At 46.2% G+C, this 23,917-nt stretch overlaps 2 protein-coding genes across 2 annotated transcripts; one reads left to right on the forward strand and one right to left on the reverse strand.

Moving 5' to 3' along the window:
- The first annotated feature begins 3,679 nt into the window (after positions 1-3,679).
- On the forward strand, positions 3,680-19,104 carry SMAGP (small cell adhesion glycoprotein). Its single transcript, XM_071220792.1, has 5 exons — positions 3,680-3,688; positions 4,790-4,931; positions 5,869-5,940; positions 17,303-17,377; positions 18,113-19,104. Exons 1-5 carry the CDS (start codon positions 3,680-3,682, stop codon positions 18,289-18,291), a joined length of 477 nt encoding a protein of 158 aa, XP_071076893.1. The 3' UTR covers positions 18,292-19,104.
- A 1,000-nt stretch (positions 19,105-20,104) lies between these two features.
- DAZAP2 (DAZ associated protein 2) lies at positions 20,105-23,228 on the reverse strand (the record flags this gene model as incomplete). Its single annotated transcript, XM_053921482.1, is given in 3 exon segments — positions 20,105-21,532; positions 22,449-22,694; positions 23,108-23,228. Coding segments are annotated over 3 exon segments (496 nt in total), but the record flags the coding sequence as incomplete, so codon positions are not given.
- Positions 23,229-23,917: the final 689 nt, after the last annotated feature.

Here is a 23,917-nt window from a genome sequence, read left to right on the forward strand (position 1 = left end):
TCCATCTTTGCTTTTTTTTTTAATGTCACTAATGAAGGTTTTTGTTTGTTTAAGGTTTATTTATTTTTAGAGGGAGGGGAAGGGAGGAAGAAAGAAAGGGAGAGAAACATCAATCAGTTGCCTCTTGGCACACCCCCAACTGAAGACCTGGCTCACAACCCAGGGATGTGCCCTGACTGGGAATCGAACCAGCGATCTTTCGATTCACAAGCTGGCACTCAGTCCACTGAGCCACACCAGCCAGGGCTGCTTTTGTTTCTAAGGGTGATAGATGTCACCTTTTGTTCAGTCATTCAGCAAGCACTTACTGAGTACCTGCTCTGAGGCAAGCGCTGCACTAGGTACTAGAGAAACAATGATGAGTAGAAAAAGTGAGAACTTTATAGAGAGAGGACACTGAGCCCAGAGAAGAATGGGCAGGATTAGCAATGTGTTAGAGACACATGATGACTCAAGGTTTAAGGAACTATTCTAGGTTAGGCTTGAGAGACTAGAATTTGATGGTGCCATTCCCTGAAGTGACTGTAGGAGGAAGTGCATTGATGTGGGTGCTCTGCAGCAACAAACTGACACGATTAAGCAATAAATCGTATGTTGAAGGATATTAGGCAGCTCATAGGACTGTAGAAAGGACAAGAGCCAGCCCATGGATGTCTGTGGCAGGAATGTGTGATTGCCCCCCTAGGCAGCTGCCATTGGGAGACTTAGCGTCAGCCAACATGTGCCCCTGTGTCCTTTCCAGACCCAGATTCCCTGGAGAAAGAATCTTACTGGCCCAGCTTGGGGGGAACATGCTAGTGTCTACAGTGACGGCAGACCAGTGGTAGGGTGGTGGTAAGGAGGGTGGGTTACAAAGAAGAACAAGGAAACTTCAGGGGTGATAGAAATGTTTTTAGTTTTGCTTGTGGTGATAATTTACAGGGTGTACGTATGTGTCAAGATATCGAATTGTATGCTCTGTGTGCAGGTTTTTGGGTATCTCATACAAACATTGGATACTAACAAGTTTGAGGACTTGCAGGACTTCCCGGTAGGCGTGTCCATTAGGGAACTGGAAATACATGTTTGTATTTAGAAGTCATTCTCCTAAGATCTGATCCTGCTACTCTTTCATTGTATTTAAAAAACCTTCAGAGGATCTCTTTTGTAATGGAGAGGAGGTTGCAAGCCCCCCTCTAAAAGGTCTGCTGCCAGTAATTTAATGCCAGTCCTAGAAGGCATCCCAGGCTTTTGCTGCTGGGAGCAATACTCCAGGGGTATTAGAAGGTTGGGGAAAAGGCTTGGAATACAGGACCCTAGCCGTCCAAGGGTCCACCCCCGAGCTGCTAGGAATGCCCTACCCTTTCATCTGGCAAAGCAAGGGTCAGGCCTTTTCTCTGCAGGCTTTCACCGACCCTCATCTCCTAGTAAATTGATTCTCTTTGGGAAGTGTGCCAGAGAGAATTTCTAGAGACTTAGGCGTCAAACTCATTTTCTCTGGGAGCCACATCAGCCTTGTGGTTGCCTTCAAAGGGCCAAATGTAACTTTAGGACTGTCTACTCCCTAACAGTTAAGTGAGAGCTCAGTGCTGCCGTCAGGCAGAAACAAGGCAGAGGGCCGGATTCAGCCCACGGGCCTTGTGTTTGCCACCTGTGCCTTAGGGTCTTGTGGGGGAAGATAAATACCCAAGGTAACTGCTGTAACAGGTACAACTGAAGTAGAAAATTGGACTAAACTGTGAAATGGACACTTCATTTGTATATAGCTCTACTGGACGTTTCAGGAAGGCAGGAGAAAGGGCCAGTATGTTGGATATGACAAGTAATCTGGCTTACCTAGCACAGATAGTCCCAGGCAGGAACCAAACTGTTTACCGTGATTTACAGAATGATAAGTTTTCCCGGGGGGGGGAAAAGGCCAGGACTTAGAAGACTGCCATCTCGGCAGCAACACAAGGAGGGGCCAAAAGCCAGTAAAACTGAGTGGAGATGAGTATCTCTTATCCCCTGTCATGAGGCCCCTGGAGGTCTGACGACAAAAGGATGGCTGCCCCAGTTTCCCAGGTTTAGCATTTAGTCCCTGGAGAACACTGGAAGCTCACCACCACATGAAGCTTCATTCATCATCTATCTGTTTGCATCTCTATGTAGAATTAATTGCAAGAACATCACCCAGTCCCTGCCTTCTAGCAGTTTGAAGGACAACACTGACAGACTAGGGAAGACATCCAGAATACACTGGGAACATCCAGGATATCTAAGGTACACCAAAGAGCAGGGTACACACACTGCTTACTCTATTGTCACCTGCTAAATTGGTGCTGAGCATGTGCATATTGGGTCCTATTTTTCTGCATTTTTACACTTTTAAAATGATTGGTATGTGTCCATAGGGATAAAATCACGTACCAGCAAAACCTTTAAGGTTATAAGAGAAAAAAGATGCTAATGAGAGACTATTAACCATCAAATTGTGAACATACCATAGCAAATCAGTAGAGAATCAATTCAGCTGATGGCCTCTGAGACTCTGTGGTCCAATTTTCAATACATACAAGAAAAATTTCAACCTTTCCTGGAATTCAGGGTCAGCTTATCATTATCAGTAAATGCAGTCCACCTTTGGAATTTAACCCTTAGGATTTGAATTTCCTTTGCTCTCTCTTTTTTAATTTATTGATTTTAGAGAGAGAAGAAAGGAGAAACAAATTTGTTGTTCCACTTACCCATGCATTCATTGGTTGGTTATTTTTTTATTATTATTATTTCTTTTGTCTTTTTTCCCTCTACCATTTATCCCCCTTATTCCCTCTTCCACTCTCACCCACCCCGCTTCCCTTTGGTTGATTCTTGCATGTGCCCTCAGCAGGGATCAAACCTACAACCTTGGTGTATCCAGACCAGATGCTTTAACCAGGCTACTTTTTTCTTGAATATTCTGTTATCTGAGTGACTGGCCCAGCTGACCTTTCCATTAGCTTACATAAATCTTGCCCACGTGTTACTTTCTTTGCCTTTCTTGGAGTGACTGTTTTCCCACACCTCAGCTTTCTTCTTTTTTTTTTTTTTAAGGATTTTATTTATTCATTCATTCATTTACTTTTAGAGAATGGGGAAGGGAGGGAGGAAGAGGGAGTGAAACATTGATGTGAGAGAAACGTCGATCCATTGCCTCTCATACTCGCCCCGACTGGGGATGGAACCCATATCCCAGGCATGTGCCCTGACCTGGAATCCAGCTGGTGACCTTTCGCCTCCTGGGATGACACCCAAGCAACTGAGCTACACTGGCCAGGGCTGGGCTTTCATTTTCACTGATCACTGCTATGCCTTTTAAAACGTATTTAAATAAAATGAATTTCATCAACTTATTCTGTTTTGCCCTGTTTTTACCAACCAAATCACATCTTTAGGAAGGAATGGAAGCAACTACCCTTGCTATTTTACGTCTTTGCCTTTTCTTCCTCACACGATGCCTCTATTCTCTGAGACTTGCTCTTTCGGTCTTCGTCCCCAAGTGCACATGCACAATCCCTGTGTGTCTACTGATCTATATACTGATTCCCAAAGCGAGAGAACGCCACAGGGATCGGAAGTAAGCGCAGAAGTCTGCATCACCGGGATGGAAGGAGAATAACCACAGTTCTAGCCCCAAGGAGGAAGCCAGGATAATAGCTGGCAATTATTGAGCACTTACACGATGTACCAGGTAAGGTTCTAATGCTTTAGATCGGTGATTTTCAACCGGTGTGCTGTGGCAGGAGTTTGTAAAACATGCAACACCTGACCACTTAGGGGCACTGACTTCTTTTTCCTTAGATTGTTAAATTAAAAAATGACAACAAAAAATGATACCTATTTTTTGTCAGATCGGCCAAAAATATATTTTTAATGTGGCACAGAATTTTAGTAATTTGTGTGTGTCATGAGGTGAAAAAGGTTGAAAATCGCTGCTTTAGATGTATTAACCCATTCCATCCTCACAGTAACTCTAGGAGACAAGTGTCCCAATCAGAGGAATGAAACCGAACTTGTCCAAGATCAAACAGCAGAGAAGATTCCAGAGCCTGTGTTTATACTATCCCATCCTTAGTCATTGAGTTCGTCATTAACTTGGTAGCATTTCCTGCCACAAACTGAGTCAAAAGGGGGTTGAGTGGCACTGATCAAATCGAGCTCCGTACCACGCGCAAAAGCCACGTCCGAAATGAAGTGGCTTTACGGGCATTATCACTTTCAGTCCCCATTTCAGGGGCGAGGGCGCAGGCGCCAGCGATGTCAAGTAACGTGCTCCAAATCACACAGCTAACACGCCGCGGGGCCGGGCCGTCCGACCCCGCAGTCCCAGCCCCTCCGCCTCCTCGGCGGGGCGTCGGGCGAGGAAGATCCGGCCGCGGCGACGTCCGACGTCTTCCTCCGCGCCTCGCCCGCGGATGCCTGGCCCGCGGGGCGCCCCTCAGTCACCTCACGCTCCAAATTTCTGGACACAGACCTGTTCAGTCAACGACAGGCAAACGCGAGTAACTTTCCACATTTGTAGAAAATTCAAATAACGTCGATGGCGGGGAAAGCGGGCCCCGGGTTCACGTCCCGTACCCCGCCCCCGCGCCATCCCAGCCTCGGAGCGAGGGAGGAAGCGGCTCCGGACGGAGGGTGAAGTGACAGTCGCAGAAGGAAAAGCAGCCTTTCCTCCTGGGGGAGCAGAGGCGGCCCCGCGAGCGCAGGGAACCTGCAGAGGGCGGATTCTCTCCTCCTTTCCTGTCCCACCCATTCGGCCGGCCCGCCCACCCCCACTCGCCGGCCCCGGCAGCCCTCTCCGCGCGTCTCTCGGCGGCTTCCTGCGCTCCGCGCCCCTCGGTGGGTCTGCGCGGGGCTCCGCGGCTCCCGCCCCCGTCGAGTGCGAAAGGACGCGCCGAGTGGCGCCGGCCCGTCCGCGCCAGCCCGTCCGACTGGTAAGGTGAGCACGTGGAGGAGGGGAGCTGGGGGGGCGGGGAGCCGGGCCAGCCCGCTCGCCCCCGCTCGCACCGCAGCCTCCCCGGCCGGAGCAAGAACTGAAACCGCGAGCGGCCAGAGCTCGGCGCTGGGCTGCAGCCTCCCGGCGCGGCGGGCGGGCAGAGCGCAGGTAGCGCCGCGGGGCTGGGGCCGCGGGCCCGGGGGCGGGGCCGCAGGGCGGGAGAGGGTCCGCGACGGCGCGCGAGGCTGCGGCTCCGCGGAGTGGGGTTGGGCCGCGGGGCCGGCTGGTGGGGCTCCGTGGACTGTACGCGGACGGCGCAGCGGGGGATGAAGGGAAGACTCAGGAAAGCGGGCCGAGCCGGGCGGACCGATTGTGTCAGGCCCGAGGGCGACCCCCCCGCCTCCGGTTTCCTTTGCCTGGGTCGTTCCCCGCCTCCAGCGTCGCGGCAGGTCCCGACCCCACGTGGCCCCCGAGCTTTGGCGCGGGTCCTACGCAACACCCCGCACCCCGGGCCTGACATCGGGGGGACGGCTCCGCCCAAACTCCTGGCTGTGACAGACCCGGGTACCTGTTACCGCGATTCGGCGAAACTGGGGCCGCTGTTGATTTGCATACCTTTGCCCAACTTACTCAGACCGTAAGAAACCTCTTAGGTGAATGTCGTGACCCAGTGAAGGGATCTCCGGGTAGAGCGTGCAAAGATAATGCACGCCGGACACAGGTGGTCGCCCCGCTCTGCTCGCGATCCCTGCAGCCTGCGGAGATGCTCAGGGAAGCCAGACGAGGCTGTAGGACTAGCTCCCCAGCGGGAAGGGGGAATGGGGAAGAGGTTCGGGAAAGTCTGGCACCGAAGGCTTCTCTGGGGTTCCTGGTTGTCTCCAGCCCCAGGCAGGGCCCACCCACCTCATACCAGTCTTTTTCCCTGCTTGCCACAGATCTGCTCGTTCCTCAAGGTGCCCACCCGCCTGCTGCAATGACTAGCTTCCCAACCACGCCTTCTCCAGGAGGTAGGTGAAGGCCTTTCCCAGTGGGAATGGTGGAAACTCGTTCAACATCCTCACCCCCACCCCAGTCTGGGAATTCCCTGCGGTCTCAGGCCAGATGCGGAGACCTTCCCGCCTCTGCCAGCCTCACGCCCACATAGGTACTGGGAGGAAGCAGAAGGCAGCTGGTTAGTGCGCTTCGAAGCTGAGTCTCACGGACCTGTGCGGGTTCCCCGCACTGCCACTTACAGCCTTGTGACCCTGAGTGAGCTGTCCAACCTCTAGCTCCAGTTTCCTCATTTGTAAATTAGGGGAAATAGCACCCATCTTACGAGGTTATTTGTGAGGGTTAAATGAGACAACCTATTTGAAACACCGAGGACAATGCCTCAGATCTAGTAAGCACTCAGTAGCGGTGGTGGTGGTGGTGGCGGCGGTGGTGGCGGTGGTTGGTATGATTATGTGCTTGTTAGAAACCTACCTACCTCTTCCTGGAAGGGAATTCTGCCTGTTTTCTAAGCGCACACCTCTGGTGGTACACTCAAGCATCAAAAACGCACTGTTCTGCCCGGACTGGCGTGGCTCAGTGAAGGGAGGACTGAGGGAAGTGGGTGTGGTCCTGCAAAGCAAAAGGTTGCTGGTTTGATTCCTGGTGAGGACGACTATGGGAGGCCAGCGATCAGTTCTCTCTCTCACTTTCTCTTCCCCTCTCTCTAAAATTAAATAAATCTTAAAAAAAAAAAAACACACCACTGTTCCTGGCAGTGGTCCATCTCTCTTCACATTTAGAATGGATTCCCACCTTCATAACCAAACTGGTTATGAAGTGATACATTCATTGATTCTTTTCATCATGTGCTAGTTAGGTTACGGGAGGAACAAAAGCTCGATTGGTCTATACATCTTTGTTTTCCTAACACAGTTTCATTTGTCACTAGGACAGACACCCTCTGTTTTACTGATGTGGAAACAGGTGAAGGGCAACCCCGGGGAAAGGCTAAGACGGTGTCCTCTATGACTAGTGATGCACGCAATTCAGACTGTTAGTTGAATGGTGGGAGATAAGAAAAGGGAGAAATGGGTAGAAGTTTAAATTGGTCAGCGAAGGCTTCAAAAGTGGGGAAGGGGTAGAGCCCTTACTCTTGAAGGATAGGTGATGAGGTGTGTACGGGCACGAGGGTAGCACCCTGTGTGAAACTGCAGAGATTGCATTGACCCTGGGGGTTGTCCGGAAGCAGAGGGCAGAGGACCTCCCAAATCAGCCTGCCCCTAGGGAAAAGAGGTGAGGCTTCTGCAGCGAGCTGAGGAATTAGCACTTGAGCAAAAGGGGAACTGTTGACATTTTTTTTTCTTTTTTAATATGTGTGGTAAAATATACATAAGTGTTACCATTTTAACCATTTGTTGGTGTACAGATTAGTGATACTAAGTATTACATTCACAGTACCATGCAGCTGTCACTACCATCCTCTTCCGGAGCCTTTTCATCTCCCTCTCCCCCTAGCCAGTAAACTGTTACACTCCTACCTGTGTCAGTTTGACTGGGTACCTCATACAAGCGGGATCATACAGTATCTGTCGTTTTGTGTCTTTTTTCTCTTAGCGTAACATCTCCAGGGTCCATGCATGTTGTAGTATATGTCATATTTTCTTTCCTTTTTTAAGGCTGGGTATATACATATGCGTATATGTATATAATTTTGTATATAGTTATAAATTTACATATATATCATTTTGTTTATCCAGTCATCCATTGGTAGATATTTGGGTTGTTTCCATCTCTTAGCTGTTGTGAATCAAGCTGCTACGAACATGGCATGCAAATATCTCTCTAAGTCCCTGCTTTCCATTCTTTTGGGTGTTCAGACCCAGAAGTGCAACTGCCCAATCATATGGTAATTCTGTGTTTAATTTTTGAGGAACTGCCACACTGTTTTCCACAGCAGCCACCCCAGTTTACATTCCTGCCAGCAGTGCACAAGGGTTCCATTTCCTCTACATTCTCATTAATTAATTTTTTTTATATAGTCGCTATCCTAATAGGTGTGAAGTGGTATCACCTTGTGGTTACATTTCCTTAATTATTAGTGATGTTGAGCATCTGCGTATCTTCTTTGGAGAAATGTCTATTCAAGTCCCTTGCCTGATTTTTAATTGGCTTGTTCTGTCATCGTTGTTGTTAAGGTGTATATTTACATTCTTGACCCAACTAGTGACGTACGTGATGTGGATTTTTAGGACATATCATACAGCCCCCTACCCACGGGGTCCAAGCCAATATAAGTTTAGGCTTGGAAACCCCAACAGCATGAGAGGGCTGTTACTTCAAATGGTGCCGTCACTGAGTGTCTTGCACATCCCTTCCCCATCTCTCCACCTCCGTCCCCTCACGCCCTTTTCCTGTAAAGGTCTCCTGAAGGAGACGGCCTCTTGGGGTGTTGAAAGTGAGGGCTGCGCTATGGCTTTCATGGGCCCTTGGCACTCTTCCCTTTGTGGGCTTCTTCCTCCATTAGAAAAGGTAGATATTAAAAATTGTATTTTATAACTATGTTGGAGTAAAGAAAAATATAGTATAATAAAATCATTAACAGTTGCATTTATAATTAATCATTGGTTGATAGAACATTATTACAATTTCCTCGACCTAAACATTTTATTTCTTTGTGATTTTAAAAAGAAATTTAAATCGTTACAACTAAAATCATTAAAAACCATTTTCATGGGCCCCTAAAAGTGCTGTCAACCCTAGGCACCGTGCCTGCTGTGCCTAGTGCGTAAGTCACCCTGCTGGAAGTAGGAGGGAGTAGAACCCAGCATTGTGGGCTCTGCCTGCCCACGAGTAAAGCCCCTCCCTTTCCACCTGGTCACGCTCTAGCTACCTCCCAAGTTTTCCTCACTCTGGATTAGACACTGAGTATTTTTCATCTCACCTGCTTTTTACCACAACCCTGTGAGCAGGTTTTATTCTCATTGTACAGAAGCAAAAACTGAGGTTCAGGGAAGTTAAATTTTCAGACGTTAAGAAATTCTCCCAAGGTCATGTGCCTAATAATGGCAGGGACGGGATTTTGTGCCAAGTCTGATTTATTCCAGAGCCTGTGTTCTTTCTGTCATGGTACACTGCCCTCAGAGTGTCACGCCACCCCACTGGCTGGGGCACATAAAAGAAAAGGAAGGAGAAAGGAAGCAGAATTCCAGGGCGGGTTCCCATGGGAAAGAGATTGGGGGAGCCGCCCTGTGTCGGGCAGGTCTAGAGCAAATAAGTAGGTTGGCAGACTCAAGTGGCAGAGGATCTGATGCCTCAGTGATAAGACATTAGGGGAACAAGGGCCACAAAGAACCCAACCCGTATCTGGGTTAACAAAAAAAGGGAGGGAGGTGAGTGAGCAAAATAGATCTTGAAATTCATTTGCTGTCCGTTAGGCTTTAGATGGAGCCTCAGATCGTGTGGTCCTCAGGCCCAGGCCTCCCACCTGAAAGAAAACTGGTGCTACAACCTTTCCAAGCCTGAGAAGGGAAGGAAGAACGTAACATTATTATTCCTTTGTTGGACAAGAGATAGGAGAGAAATGGGGTAGCAACAGGAGATGATGGGGGAAGAGCTGAAAGCCGCTCCCCTCCCCACCCCTTTATCCCAGGCTTGGCGAACTTTGTTTACTTTGTTGTTGTTTTCATTGAAAAGCTATTCCATGCCCCTCAGGGAATAGCCTCCTTGACCTTCTCTCTCTCTATATATATATGTATGCACACACACATATACATGCATATATATACTGTATATATGTGTGTTTATGATTTTATTTTAATTTACTTTTTTTACAAACATCTAATCATATTGCACATACAGCCCCAGCAATTTGCTTTTTCCATCTAACCATAAGTCCTGTCCCAGTAACTGCAGATCCACCACATTCTTCTTAACAACCGTATAGTGTTTCCAGAATGAACGGCCTGTAATTTATTTAAGCATTCCTCTGCGGATGGACTTTCAGATATGCGTCACTCTTGCAAACAGTACAACAGTGAACACCCTTTCCATCTGCAGTAAGATTCAGAGAACCAAACCCAGTGGCCACGTAAACAAAAGCTTCGCTGGAGGCAGAGCAGGATGTTTCCAGAACTTGGGCAGTGGTAGGGTGTGGTGGAAGGAACCTCGGAATGAAGAGACAGGCTTGAAGCCTGGCTCAGTCAACTGCTTGCTGGGCTGCCTCGGTTTCTTGGCTTGTGCAGAATGAAACTACCAGTCCTGCTTCCATCACATTCTTGGGGTAGAGATAAAATAGCGTTATGTTTTGTAAACTGTAAATCATACATATACATTGCAGTTCTGACACTGAAGCCTGAAAGGCACTAGCTCATCAACTCTCAGGACCTTTAGTCTGTGAACTTTAGTCTGAGAAAAGTGCTTCTATGTGAGTTCAGAAATTTAATTTTTAAAAATAAACATTTTAGTTTGGAATAATTTTAGATGTATAGAGAAGTTGCAAAAATAGCACAGAGAGCTCCCATATGTGCTTCAGCCAGTTTCCCCTTAATGTCAGTGTCTTACATGACAATGGTGGATTCATGAATGAAGAAGAAATTAACATCGGTGCAATACTGTTAACTGCAGACTTCACTGAGATTTCCCTAGTTCAAAACTGATTTTGAAGTGAATTCTGATAGAAACTTTCAACTAATAAAAATTCCCAAATCAAGGCTGGCAAAGGTCCTGAGGGCCGGCTAGTTCAGCTGCCCGCTCTGTGTTAGAATTCTCTCCAGTACCGGAAGCGCGTGTCCAGTTGTGCTCTTGTTTCTGTGGCCGAGGCATCTGCTCCCGGTAGTTTCTGCCCTTCGTGCAGGTCCTCCAGGGGCCTGTTGGAAGATGACACTCAAGGTCTAGGCTCCCCACTAAGTTTTCTGTCTGGGCTTTCTCTCACAAGCTTCTCTTCTCTGATACGGTCCCCAAACCAGTCACATTGTTGGCTGCTCCTCTCAGAATTGTGACACCAGGTGCGACTCAGTGGTCTGGGAGTGGCGCCAAGGAGGGCTGCACCATTGCCTCCATTACTAGAGACCATATTAATGGTGCCTAATACAACAGCCAGTTTAAAGCATTTTCATGAGTAACTATCATCATAAGAAATTTGGAATATCAAGGAAAAAACGTATTGTAGAAGAAAATAAGAATCATCCCAAATTCTTTAACCTGCCTGTCATTCGTGCTGCTGTTTGGGAGTATATCCTTTCTAGTGATCCCACTCCTAAGGCTCTTGTATATGCTGCCACTAAACGTGGCTTCCCCATTCTTCCCCACTCCCCACTCTACTTCTGAGTTCATTGGTGTCCTGGACCTAAGAGCAGGGAATCTGTTAAATTCTCACCTTGTTCTGTCTGGCCCATTTCTCCAGTCATTTGAAGTCTCTCTTGTTTATCAGCTTACTAGTTGCCCCTCTAGCTCTGAAGTGTTTCACAAGTTTGTCATTCTTTTCCTGGGTCCACAAGGGTCTGCATTTACCCAAAGGGCACTAACTCACATGCGAGGCACCGTTAAGGCAGAACACCAAAACAAAAGATCTTGCAAATAATTTAACATTTGATATATTTTTAAAACAAACAAAAAGCCAGAGTCATTATCATAAGGGACAAATGATATTATTGGACTTTCTTCTACCAGTCTTATGACTTAATATCTTGATTTTGAATTGTATAAAGGCCTTAATCTGGCCCTAGCATGGTTCGACATAATAATGTCAATTCAAAAAGAACCAAGGTCAAGTCCCAGTGGAAGAACCTCTGTTTAGACTGCCTTCACTCACTCCCTTCCTTGACAGTCAGTTCTGCCCCACATGGTCCTTACAGCCAGACTGCGGTACCCCACAAGGATAGGATAAACGGTCCTATCACACGTTCTGTGATTAGTCGCTGCCTACTCATGCAGCACCGTAACTCTCCTTCAACCCCCTCCCTATCTTCACTCTCAATTAATGACCTTGCATTCTGTTTTCCTGAACAAGTTAAAGTTCTCAGAAGAGAACTCACAGGCTCCTCACCCCCCATCTGCTTACTACCTGCCTTTGTTCCCAGTACGCATTAATCATGAATGATCCCTGCTTTCTCTGCAGCCAGCCCCTCTATTTGTGCACTAGACCCCAAGCCCTTCCAAGCTGTACATCCAGACACCCTCCCCTCTCATGCATCATCAGTTGTTCCCTCTCACCTGAGTCATTCCTCCCATCCAAGTACTAACCAGGCCTGACCCTGCTTAGCTTCCAAGATCAGATGAGATCGGGCGCGTTTGGGGTGGTATGGCCATAGACTCGCCTGAGTCATTTCTACATGTACGTAAACATGCTGTCATTTTTCTCGTCCTTTAAAAAAAAAACAAAAACAAAAAGCTCGATCAAACTGTTCCCCACTCTAGCTACAGTCCATTTCTCTGCTCACCTTTACAAGAAAGTTCGTTTATATTCTGCCTTCAGTTCCTCTCCTTCCATGTATTTATTTATTTATTTTGAACCACTATAAACCCGGGGTTTATACTAGCAGTTTACCAAAGCTTCTCTTATCAAGGTCATTCATGACTTTGCTTGGTGAATCCCAGTGGTCCTCCTACATGATCTATTTAGCTGCTTCTTTGCTGTTCCTCCCTGGGCTCAGTCTTTGATCCTGTTTGTACTTAACTCCTTTGGTGATGTCACCCACTCTCATGATCTTAAAATATGCCATATGCCGACTTAATCTCCAGCACACTCTTCTTTCCCAGATTCCAGTGTTAACATCTGCACTTGGATTTGTAAGGAACAGTCCTGTCCAAAATTGAACTCTGGATCTTCCCTTCCATATCTGTTCCTCCTACAGGCTTCCCGTGTCAGGTAACACTGTGCCTTCCCTCCCTCCAATCACTCAGGCCCAAACCTGGGTGTCATCCTTGACTCCACCCACATCTTGTCAGTCTTAACTCCAGAATATCCAGAATCCCATCACTTCTCAGTGAGTTGCTGCTTGACCCAGTCAATGTTTTCATGCAAACTAGAAAAAACCTCCCCCTTTGGGTGGATGTACCTGTGCCCTTGTGCCGGGTACACCAGCTTCTACTTCTACCTCCATCTTCTCACAGGATCCTTTACTGCTTAATTTTTTTTTAAGATTTTACTTATTTTTCAACAGAAGGGAAGGGAGGGAGAAAGAGGAGAGAAACATCAATGTGTGGTTGCCTCTCAGGCGCCCCCTACTGGGGATCTAACCCACAACCCAGGCATGTGCCCTGAGTGGGAATCAACCAGCAACCCTTTGGTTCACAGGCTGGTGCTCAATTCCCTGAGCCACACTAGCCAGGACAATTGTTTCAATTTCTTATTGCTGCAAAACAAACCACCTCAACACTTAGTGGTCTAAAACGATAGCAATTTGTTTATTTTTTTAAATTGATTTTAGACAGAGGGAAACATCGATTTGTTGTTCCACTTTATTATGCATTCATTGATTCTTCTATGTGACCTGACCAGGGGTTGAACCCCAACCTTGGCATATCGGAATGATGCTCTAACCAATTGAGCTACCTGTCCAGGGCATCAGTGTGGCATCTCATCCTTCATTGGGCTGGATTAGGCTTTCTCAGAACATAGTAAACACAGTGTTCCAAAAGTATGCTCTTTGGGCCCTGTCCAGTGTAGCTCAGTCAGTTGGAGCATCATACCGTAACCAAAAAGTTGTAGGTTCGATCCCCAGTCTGGGGACATACAGAAGGCAAGTGATCAATGTTTCTCTCTCACAGTAATGTTTCTCTCTTGACCTTCCTCTCTCTCTAAAAGCAATGAAAAAAAAGTGTCCTCATGTAAGAATTTAAAAAAAAGTGTTGTCTTTGGAATTTCAAGCCCTACCCCAAATCTACTGAATCAGAATTTTCATTTTCACCTGATCCTTAGGAGATTCTTATGTACAACAGGGTTTGAGAAGCACTGATTTAAAATATAAATCCAGCCCTGGCTGGTGTGGCTCAGTGGATTGAGTGCCAGCCTGCTAACCGAAAGGCCACCAGTTTGATTCCCAGTTGGGGCATGGTGCCTGGGTTGTGGGCCAGGTCCCCAGTTGGGAACGTGGGAAAGGCAACCAGTCGGTGTATATCTCAGCCATTGATGTTTCTCTCCTTCTGTTTCTCCCTCCCTTCCCCTCTCTCTAAATATAAATGAACAAAATCTTTAAAATTTATATATATAAATGTTTATATATGGATATATAAAGAAATTTTTATGTATATGGTTATATATATAAATCCAACCAGTGTCTCCTCAGAAACGTCTAAAAGGTTTCCATCTCACTGACCCCCTGGATTTCCTCTCCTGCTCTCCTCCTTGCTCCTTCCCAGGGGCCTGTGTGCTGCACCTCTAACATGCCAAGTACGCAGTGGCCCCAGGTGCATTTCCACATTATGGATGGCCCTCCCTTGGACTCTCCTGGAATGTTCCTCTCCCAGGTCTCTACCTAGCTGCCTCCCTCACCTTCTGTAGGTTTTTACTCAAGTCACCTCATCAGGGAGACTTTCCAAGACCATCCCTATCTACATCCAGACTCCCTATTCCCCTTCCCGCCTGTTTGTTCTACATAGCACTAATGAACAACAACTAATACAGTCTATATTTTTACCTATTTTGTTTATTGTCTACCTTCCCCCTCAGAATGTAAATTGTATTAAAAATGTTTTTTAATTGTGGTAAAATTTACATTTTGAAAAAGATTTTATTTAGTTTCAGAAAGGTAGGAAGGGAGGGAGGAAGAGAGGGAGAGAAACAGCAATGTGAGAGAGAAGCGTGGATCGGCGCCTCTCACGGGCCCGCCGCCAGACACTGACCCTGTAGCCCAGGCATGTGGCCTGACTGGGACCTTTCACTTTGTAGAGCACACCCAGCCAACTGAGTCATACCGGTCAGGGCAAACTTAAATTTTTAAGCCTACAGTTCCATGGCATTAAGTCATTCACATTGTTGTGCAACATCACCACCCCAGAACTTTTTCATCCCAAACTGAAACTCTACATGTTAACAACTGTCCATTCTCTCCTCCTCCCACCTCCTGATACCCACTATTCTGCCTCTGTGAATTTGACTCTTTCAGGTGCCTCATATAAATGGAACTGTACAATACTTACCCTTTAGCGGGAGGCTTATTTCATTTAGCGTAATGTTTTCAAGGTTCATGATTTTGTATTAATGTGCCAGAATTTTCTTCCTTTTTAAGACTGAATAATATTCCATTGTGTGTGTACTTGGCATTTTGTTTACCCATTCATCTATTCTTGGACATTTGAGTTGTTTCACTTTTTAGCTGCATGAATAGTGCTGCTATGAATGTGGGTGTACAAATATCTGTTTGAGCTCCTACTTTCCTTTATTTTGGTTATATCCCCAGAAGTGGAATTGCTGGGTCATATGGTAAGTTCTGTTTGTTTGTTTAGGGAACTGTGCAGGCATGGGCTGTTGTTTGGTGTGCTAGCTGATCTATGCCCAGAGCCTAGCAGAGAGCCTGGCACAGAGTACATGGTCAGTGAATGCTTGTTGAATTAACTTTTACTTTCTCTGTCGATGAGCCTGGACTCTCAGTCTAAGAAGGCCGTGAGGCTTGCCTGAGCTGCTTGCTCATTGTGGTCCCATACTGGCTCCTGATACGTGCTGTTTCAAGATCAAGGCCCCCAAAGCAGACCCTAATATCTTGTTACAGAATTTTGCTGGGAAACCACGTCAAGGTCACCAGCTGCTTATGGAACCCACCTTCTTTCTATGGCTCGTCAGGCTTCTGACCCCTCTTTTTCTCAGATGCTCCCACGTCACCAGTAGTGATCTGTTCTGTGTTCTTTCAGTGCCCTTGGCTGTCATTTACCTGGATTCCCTTTAAGTGCCCCTTAGGCCCCTCTGCCACGTGCTAAGCGCCCATATATTTCCTTTGCCACATGTATCGTAGTTCATAACTATTACTGCGGTGTGGTGGAGGGTATGCCCTGTGAAGGCGGGCCCTGTCTGTTTTGCTCACCATCCTATCCCCATCATGCCCAGCACAGTACCTCGCAAACGGTGGGCAGTTAATGAGCACTATTATCATCTGTTGAGTGAATATTGAGATGCCTCCTATAGCTCATTCCAGGATCAGCCACCCTGTTTTCCCCAGGGTGCCTCTGTCCTGTAGTAATGTTAATTGTTCCCTTTTCAAACTTTTATACTAAAATGCTAACTAGGGGGGAACTGAAGGGCTTCCTGACTTCCCATGTAAACATCTGGCAGGGACTTCTGGAGACAACTAGTTCTGTAGTGTTCCTACCTGGGGTGATACTTAAGGGGAAGGGCCTTCAGCTCTGAGGGATAGACAGACCAAGAGCAGTACAGAGCGCGGGATCTATTTGAAGATAGGAGAGGCCTTGTTCCAGAACCTTTCAAATTGCAGGGCCTACTCTAGTAAGTGTAGACAGTGTTTTTAATAAGGGAGGAGCCTTATCTCATTATTTAAAAATAATGTTCAGCCCTGGCTGGAGTGGTTCACTGGATTGAGTACTGGCCTGTGAACCAGAGGGTCGCCGGTTTGATTCCTGGTCGGGGCACATGCCTGGTCCCCAGTTGGAGACGTGCAAGAGGCAACCACACACTGATGTTTCTCTCTCTCTATTTCTCCCTCCTTTACCTTCTCTCTAAAAATAAATCAAATCTTTAAAAATAACGTTCACAGCCCTGACTGATGTATCTCAGTGGGTTTGGTGTCTTCCCATAAACCAAAAGGTTGCTGGTTCGATTCTTGGCCAAGGCACGTACCTGGGGTGTGCAAGATGCACCTAATTGATGTTTCTGTCCCTCTTTCTCTCTCCCTGCCCCTCTCTCTAAAAATAAATAAAACCTTTTTAAAAAAATAATGTTTACAGATAGTTTGTAGGAACATTGAAGAAAAGCATGTAGTATATAATATAAATATATACACACTCATTGTTTGATTCCATTTATGCAAAGATACGCATTTCTCATAATGGCTTTGCCTCATTGAGTTACTACATGTCACAACCCTATAAGGTAGGCACTGTTATCTCCATTTGGCAGATATGGAAGCTGAGGCGCAGAGGGGTTAGGTCATTTTCCCAAGGCTCCACAGCTGGTAAAGGGCAGGTCAGATCTGAACCCTGTCAGTCAAACGCTACAGCCCTTAACTGCTGCACTGGGCAGAGAGAAATCCATGAAAACGTGGGCTATCTTTGGGTGGTGGTTAATTTTTTCCTCCATTCCCCAGGTGTTCTCTGTGGATTTACTAAAGAAGTTGAATGATAAATTTCTGAATAGGGAAGAAGGTGGGGTGATGAAATTTGAAGGAGAAACATATACTTTAGGGCAAAAAATTCACCCCATTTCCTTTTCCACTTTTCTTTATTTTCCAGAACTGACCACCCCAATTCAGCAGGTCACTGAGACTCTGCCCCCAGATGCTGAAGCCAGCACAGCACTCATTGCAGGTAACAAAGGCTCTGGGCCAAAGCCTGAGGGACCTCTAAGTTCAGGGGCCTTCTCATTCCAGGTAGCCAGAGCCCCAGTGTGATGAACTAGGATTTCCCTATACAGGAAAGCACTACAAATTAGAGACCAAATCCACGAATGGGTTCATTTTGGCATGTAGGTTGCCTTACACACACACGTACACACACAGCTCTGAGAGACTCTCTGAGGCTTCTGTGAGAGGCACGGCCAGGAAATGATAGGTTGGGAGAGGTTGGGAGGTGGCCACAAATAGATGTAGATATAGATGCGTATGGGCTCTACACTCCAGTACGTGGGTCAGGAGGAGGATATGTGTGGTTTGTCCTGTGGGTGAGGAAGAGGATGGGAGGGAGCAGAGAACCCACAGCAGGAGGGTATGGATTTAAACAACCCTTCCTGTTGGGATAAGCTATTTCCTGTTTGCCTCCTTCCTGTTTCTATTATACTCGTCAGAAACTGGTTGACAGAGAGTTCAGTTTTATCAGAAATCAAAAGCCTTGTGTCCTTAGCTTGAGCCCCCAGAGACCCCAGGGATTGTGTCCCTCAGGAGTTGGGCTTGGTGGGGGAACATGGATTTGGAAGTGGATACTAGTTAACTAGACCGGAAGGATCCTTATGAAAAGTGAGGGAATTGTCTAACTCAGGGGACCCTGTGAATAACTGGGACATACTCAATCCTGAAACATCTCTACATTTTCCTTCTCCTTTACAAGTTGTTATCACCGTGGTCTTCCTCACCCTGCTCTCAGTCGTGATCTTGATCTTCTTTTACCTGTACAAGAACAAAGGCAGCTACGTCACCTACGAACCTGCAGAAGGAGAGCCCAGCACCATCCTTCAGATGGAAAGTGACTCAGCCAAGGGCAGGGAGAAAGAGGAGTATTTCATCTAATGATTCCCAGGCCCCAAGGACCTTATCCAGGCTCCAGTGCTAACACACTGACTATTTAATTTATTAGGTGAAACTTTTATCTGAAACCAGTGAGAAGCATTGATTGACATGGGCAAACCCGAGCTCCTTCCAGGAGGAGGCCCAAATCCAGCATCACTGACACCAGGAACCAGGGACATGGAGAAAGCCATTTATGTCTTAGGCAGGCCTTTGTAACACTGTGGTGTTTGTGACTGACCAACAAGGTGGAGCCATACCAGGCAACATTTGAGTATGTGCCCAGTCATCTTCAGTTTTTTTCACAGGTCAAAGGGGAACAGAGTTAGGGTCACGGGCTGCTCCTCTGTCCCCTGCCTGGTCACCTAGTGACAGCCCGAGTGGAGATAACGTCCATACTCCTTCCCAGGGGCTGGATGCCACAGTACAAGGCCAGGCCAGGACAGAAAGAAGACTTTATAGAGACCTTACCTCCTGGTCAATGTGCAGCATCCCTTCATCTGAACCCGTCCTTTCGGTATTCCCCCACATTGTACTTAATGCTGTTTTTATCAGAATTAAAATTTTTCATTGACTAAGAAATCAGATTCTCTTAAGAAATAACTACCTTTTCATTTTGACTTATCCCTGCTTAAACTTTGACTTTTTCCCCCCTTATTTAACTCCTTTGCGTATGTTCTCACCCAAGCAAGAACCCTAGGGAAGTTTTGGAAGTTGAAACGAAGCTGGTCCTGGGAAGCTGGTCCCAGAGGGGCGTCATCACAAACATACCCTGGGAGATGGATTGGCTTCCTCTCCACCCCAGCAAGGAGCAGTTTCCCAGAGTCCATTCTCTGTATGCACTGAGGGAACCACGAGCAGTCTTCTCACCACTTTGCCCACTGATGTCCTTGAATCAAGCCCAGAGAGGCTCCTTGGATTTAACTTATATCTCAAAATGAGGTATGTTTAAAAGGTGTGGTTATTTTGGTAGAAATCATTAGCTCCCCAAGTCCACCCAAAGTAAGACTTCAAGAGTTCAGGAAATCAACTTGGCAAGCTAGATCCCAGTTTTCAGTATTTCTTCTCGCGGAACTTTGGAGAAACTGAAGGCCATCCTGAACTTACACAAACTGTTACACTAAAAACATTTTCTTCAAGTCAAACTTTAGGGCAAGTTAGGAAAATCAGTTTTTTTAAAAAAATCAATTTCAAAGACAGAGAAACATGGATGTTAAGGGAGAAGTATAGGTTGGTTGCCTCCTGTATGTACCCCAGCTGGAAAACGAACCCACAAGCTAGGTATGTGTCGTGACCAGGAATTGAAGCCTCAGCCTTTTGGTGTACAAGGCAGTGCTCCAACCAACTGAGCCACCTGGCCAGGGCTCATGCCCTTATTTTTAAGTTTATATTCTGAATTCTGCTGGCATAATAGACTTTTTAAGAATCTGCCCTGGCCGGGTAGCACAGTTGGTTAGAGGCATCCCGATACACCAAGGTTGTGGGTTTGATCCCCCATCAGGGCACATACAAAGATCAACCAATTAATGCATAAATAAGTGGAACAACAAATCAACGTTTCTCTTTTTCTCCCCGTAAACTCAATTTTAAAAATAAATTTTAAAAAAATCTGAAAGAGCTTAGGAACTAAAATGAAGAAAAGTTAAATATCTTGGCTGGAACTAAGAATGATCCAATCTTAGCCTTGTCCCCCTGCATTTATTTCAAAGGCTTCATTTTTTTTAAATGGCAGCACCACCAATCTGAATTCTTGGTGAGATATAAAAGATATAAACAGAATAAATCCAAAAACAAGCTGATTAAAGAATCCTTGAAGTGAGGGTGTAATGCAACTTCATCACTTTATTCAAATCTTCAAAATAGTCTTTATTCTACATTTTTAGTATAAAAAAATCCACAAGTTAAGTGCACCACAGTGTAGAGAGAGACATACAACGCTGAACTTCCATAACAGTCAATGGTACAGTCAAACATCACATGTACAGAACACAATTTAGATGAACTGAAATTATAAAATAAAATAAACTCCAATTGCTGAAAAATTAAAGTATTAAGGATCCCTGAAATATTCTTAACCCTAATGAGATTTCACTGGACTCGAGTCATTTTGCAGTGAGGCGTTCACAATCTGACCCCATTATCTTGGGAGCCGTGAGTGGCTGCATCAGACACTGACAATAATGGTGACCAATTTTTGATCTGAAAACTCCCCTAATTTTGGCTCTAAAGTCATCGGGCTTGTGAAATGCATCCTTCTCATTGTCCCCTGCCCACACGCACATTGTAAACAAACTGCTGTTTACGGTACAGTTTGTGTTACTATGCGTTGTTCAAACAAGCTGTTTTTCTGGCACCAAAGCAAGTTTGGATTTGGTTCACGTAAGAAGAGACAACCTAGGAGGAGGGTCCAAAGGTACCCTCGTCTTTTGCCTGAGGAGATGTAATTACTAAGCAGAAGTAATGGGGTCTGTGCTTGGGCACAGAGGGGGTTTCAGAGGATCCTTGTGAAAGATTAGTTACAAGATGACAAGTGGGGAGAAGTGCAAGGAGAGAAGGAAATAGTCTGACTGGCTTTCTGTCCTGCACCCTTGATTCAGTGGAAATGGCGGGAGGGAATGGAAGACGGGCTGGGGGTGGGATGTGGGACAAAGGATGGAAAAGAAAAGGCAGACAACTAATGCATTTATAACAAGTAATATAAATCAAAGACTTAAAGGAGATTAAAGACCAATCAGAATAATTTGGCAACTTTAATTCTTAGGAAGATCAAAGTTCCCTCCAAACCTAATTTGATGTTTTATTACTAAAAGCAAAGACCAGTATGGTACAGTATTACTGCAGAGGAATTAAAGGAAGATCCTTAGGGCTGCTTCACCCACATTCATTTTATGAATGGCTACCTCCCCTACCTCCAAATGCTTTAGGGAGGTACTGCTACCATTACATGGTTCCTTATTAAGTTTGAAAAGTGCCTGAAAGTTTGGGCACCAGAAAGACACCCCAACAACATGTGTCTTAAACTGCAACTTCAGGTTAATATGACTAAAGCAGTTACATTGTGAGAAGTGCTGAAGGTATGTGATGTCTTTCCCGGCACAGAGGTGGCCTTGGTTCTTCACCAGATGGTATAGCCACCATCTGTGCCACCCATGAAGAAGTTCCCCTTCCGCTGAGTTATGAGGACATTGGCTCCCTGCATGACTGCGAGCTGAGCAGCATTCGGAGGGCATCCTGGGGGTGGAGGCTGAAAGGAAAAGACAAGATTGGGCACAAGGCAGCTGATTTGAGGGAAGCAGATACAGGTGAAACAGAGGACCTTGTAAGGAAGATGGCAATGTGCTGAGCAACAGCATCTTTAGGAGACAGTCTGCCAGCAATCTGGGTTCTAAAGCAGATCTATGAACCCAGAGATACAAACAAGAAAGGGAACACCACTTATTCAAAGGGTTCCAGTTCCAAGATAAAGCCTACAGATACCTTCTGAATATGGATAGTCTAGACCCACTGGCATCTTCAGTGATTTCTTACCCACATTCCAAAAATGGATCGAGTGCCAGGTCCACAACCCTATACCACAGGGTCCCTCAATAGTGTCCAGATGACTGTGATAACCAAAGGGCTCTACCTAACTACACCATTCTCACCTTATCTCTGACAGATGGTAAGCATACAGGCCTTAAGGCCCAGCAAGGACCGTTTGGGCTCTAAATCCCATGCACAGGAAAACTAAGCAGGAGACATAAAATTCCTAGTATCTTCCTAAATGCTATTTAAAAGAGGTTATGCATTTTACTTTTTAATCATCATAGCTCCTAATACAATGCCATGCTGATGGCAAATATTAAGTCAATGCTATGGAATGAATAAATGTCACTAGACTGGTTCACTATACCAACGTGAACTGAAAAGGCAGCAGGCAAGACTCCTAGGACAGGAAAACAAAGGAATCTGGTTAACTCAGACCCCAGTGAAGGTTCCAGATGCTACTGTCCCGCCACAGTTCACATGCCCTCTCAGCTGCTTTCTGCCTAACTAGTGGATGTCATTGGTTGCACTAAAATCAGCAACTATTATTCAAGGATGGTGAAAGGATGAATATATAGTCATTTCAGAAAGTTTAAATGCACAAGGTGAGTGTTTTCTGACAAAGTCATACTCACAGGAATGTTGCCAGCAGTAGCCCCAGCTCCAAACCTGGCACCTGGATCATATCCTCCTTCCACCAGCACTGTTGAACCAGGTGGATAAATGGGGCCAACTGGATAATAAGCCATAGGGATTGTGGAACCTAAAGGTCCAACAGCCACAGACTGGGCCATGGGGAGATACAGTGAGGCGCCAGGAAACGCAGCTGACATGGTGGGGACTGTGGCAGCCCCTGGGTGCACAAAGCTCGGACGATAGAGCTAGGAAAGGCAGAAGGCAAAATGTTACTTGATGACATTTCTATTTTAGACTTCATTCCTGTTTCCTCTTTAATGAGTCATGTCTTAAATCTCTGTGTGCAGATTACAATCTATGAATTATGTAAGTTGCCTTTCCCCTACTGCTCAATATTCTCCTAAATCCCTTCCTGCTACAGCTTCTGTCAGACTCAAGGAACACAAATTCATCTTAACCTCAGCCTGTGCCAAATAATGTAAAAATAATCAGATAGTGTATTCTGAACCCAACAGAAATTGAGGAACTATATACTGTTTTAGATTATTCATTTGAGCACTCTCTTCCGTTTGTGAATCTATGGAGTCAGACTTAGCTAAGGACTGAAATGCGATCCAACTTATTCTCAACAAGTTCAAGTCTAGTGAACTGGAAGCACCTCTGAGTAGGCAGGTGGAGCATCAGTATAGGGTGGAGCCTGAGGAAGATGCAAAGTCTGAGGGTACACTGGATTCCCAGGAGGCTGCACAGGGTAGGTTGGCTGTGTTGGATATTGACCTGGAAGACAAGAATAAATGCATGCTGTCTACCATACAGACACCAAAATTGAGGAGAGCATATTGGATAGCTAACTTGGAGGGAATAAGCAGAAGGGGATTTGCAAAAACAGACTGCCCTGGAGGAGCCAAGAAAATAAGCATTCTCTCTGCGCCCTTGTCGCTGAAAATGCTAGATTCCAACTGGACAGCAAAGTAGCTCTTCCCACTAGTATATTGGTAGAAGTGGGAAGTCTTGCTGGGCCCCAGTTCCTACCAGAATACACACGTTCGTGCCTATGTTTAATGGGTGCACCCTGCACCCTCTCTTTGCTCTGGGTAGTCTCCACAGGCCTGGTTGTAACCAGCCAAGACCTCGTAACGGTGGCTGTCTCAAAGATGTCCACCCAAGGTCGACTTCAAATTTTTAAAAAATGAGTGAATGGTGGAAGTGAATTCTGCGACCGGACAGAAGGTGAAGGGTAAAGTCTTCCCTGGAAAAGGCAGATCGTGTTCTGCGCCAGCGAAGGAAGGGGAACATGACCCTTCAGGCCCTGACCCGCCCACCAGCACCCGCACCTAAGTAGTTAAGCCCCGAGCTTGCCTAAGGTTTCGGAGCACGGAGCCCCGCCTCTGCCGGCTCTCCATTGGCCTACCCAAATCCCTGCTCTAGCTCCCTATTTGCTTCTGCAGATGCCCGTCATGACAAACCC

The sequence above is a fragment of the Desmodus rotundus genome, chromosome 3 (genome assembly GCF_022682495.2).
Source record: "Desmodus rotundus isolate HL8 chromosome 3, HLdesRot8A.1, whole genome shotgun sequence".
Taxonomy (NCBI): Eukaryota; Metazoa; Chordata; class Mammalia; order Chiroptera; family Phyllostomidae; genus Desmodus; species Desmodus rotundus.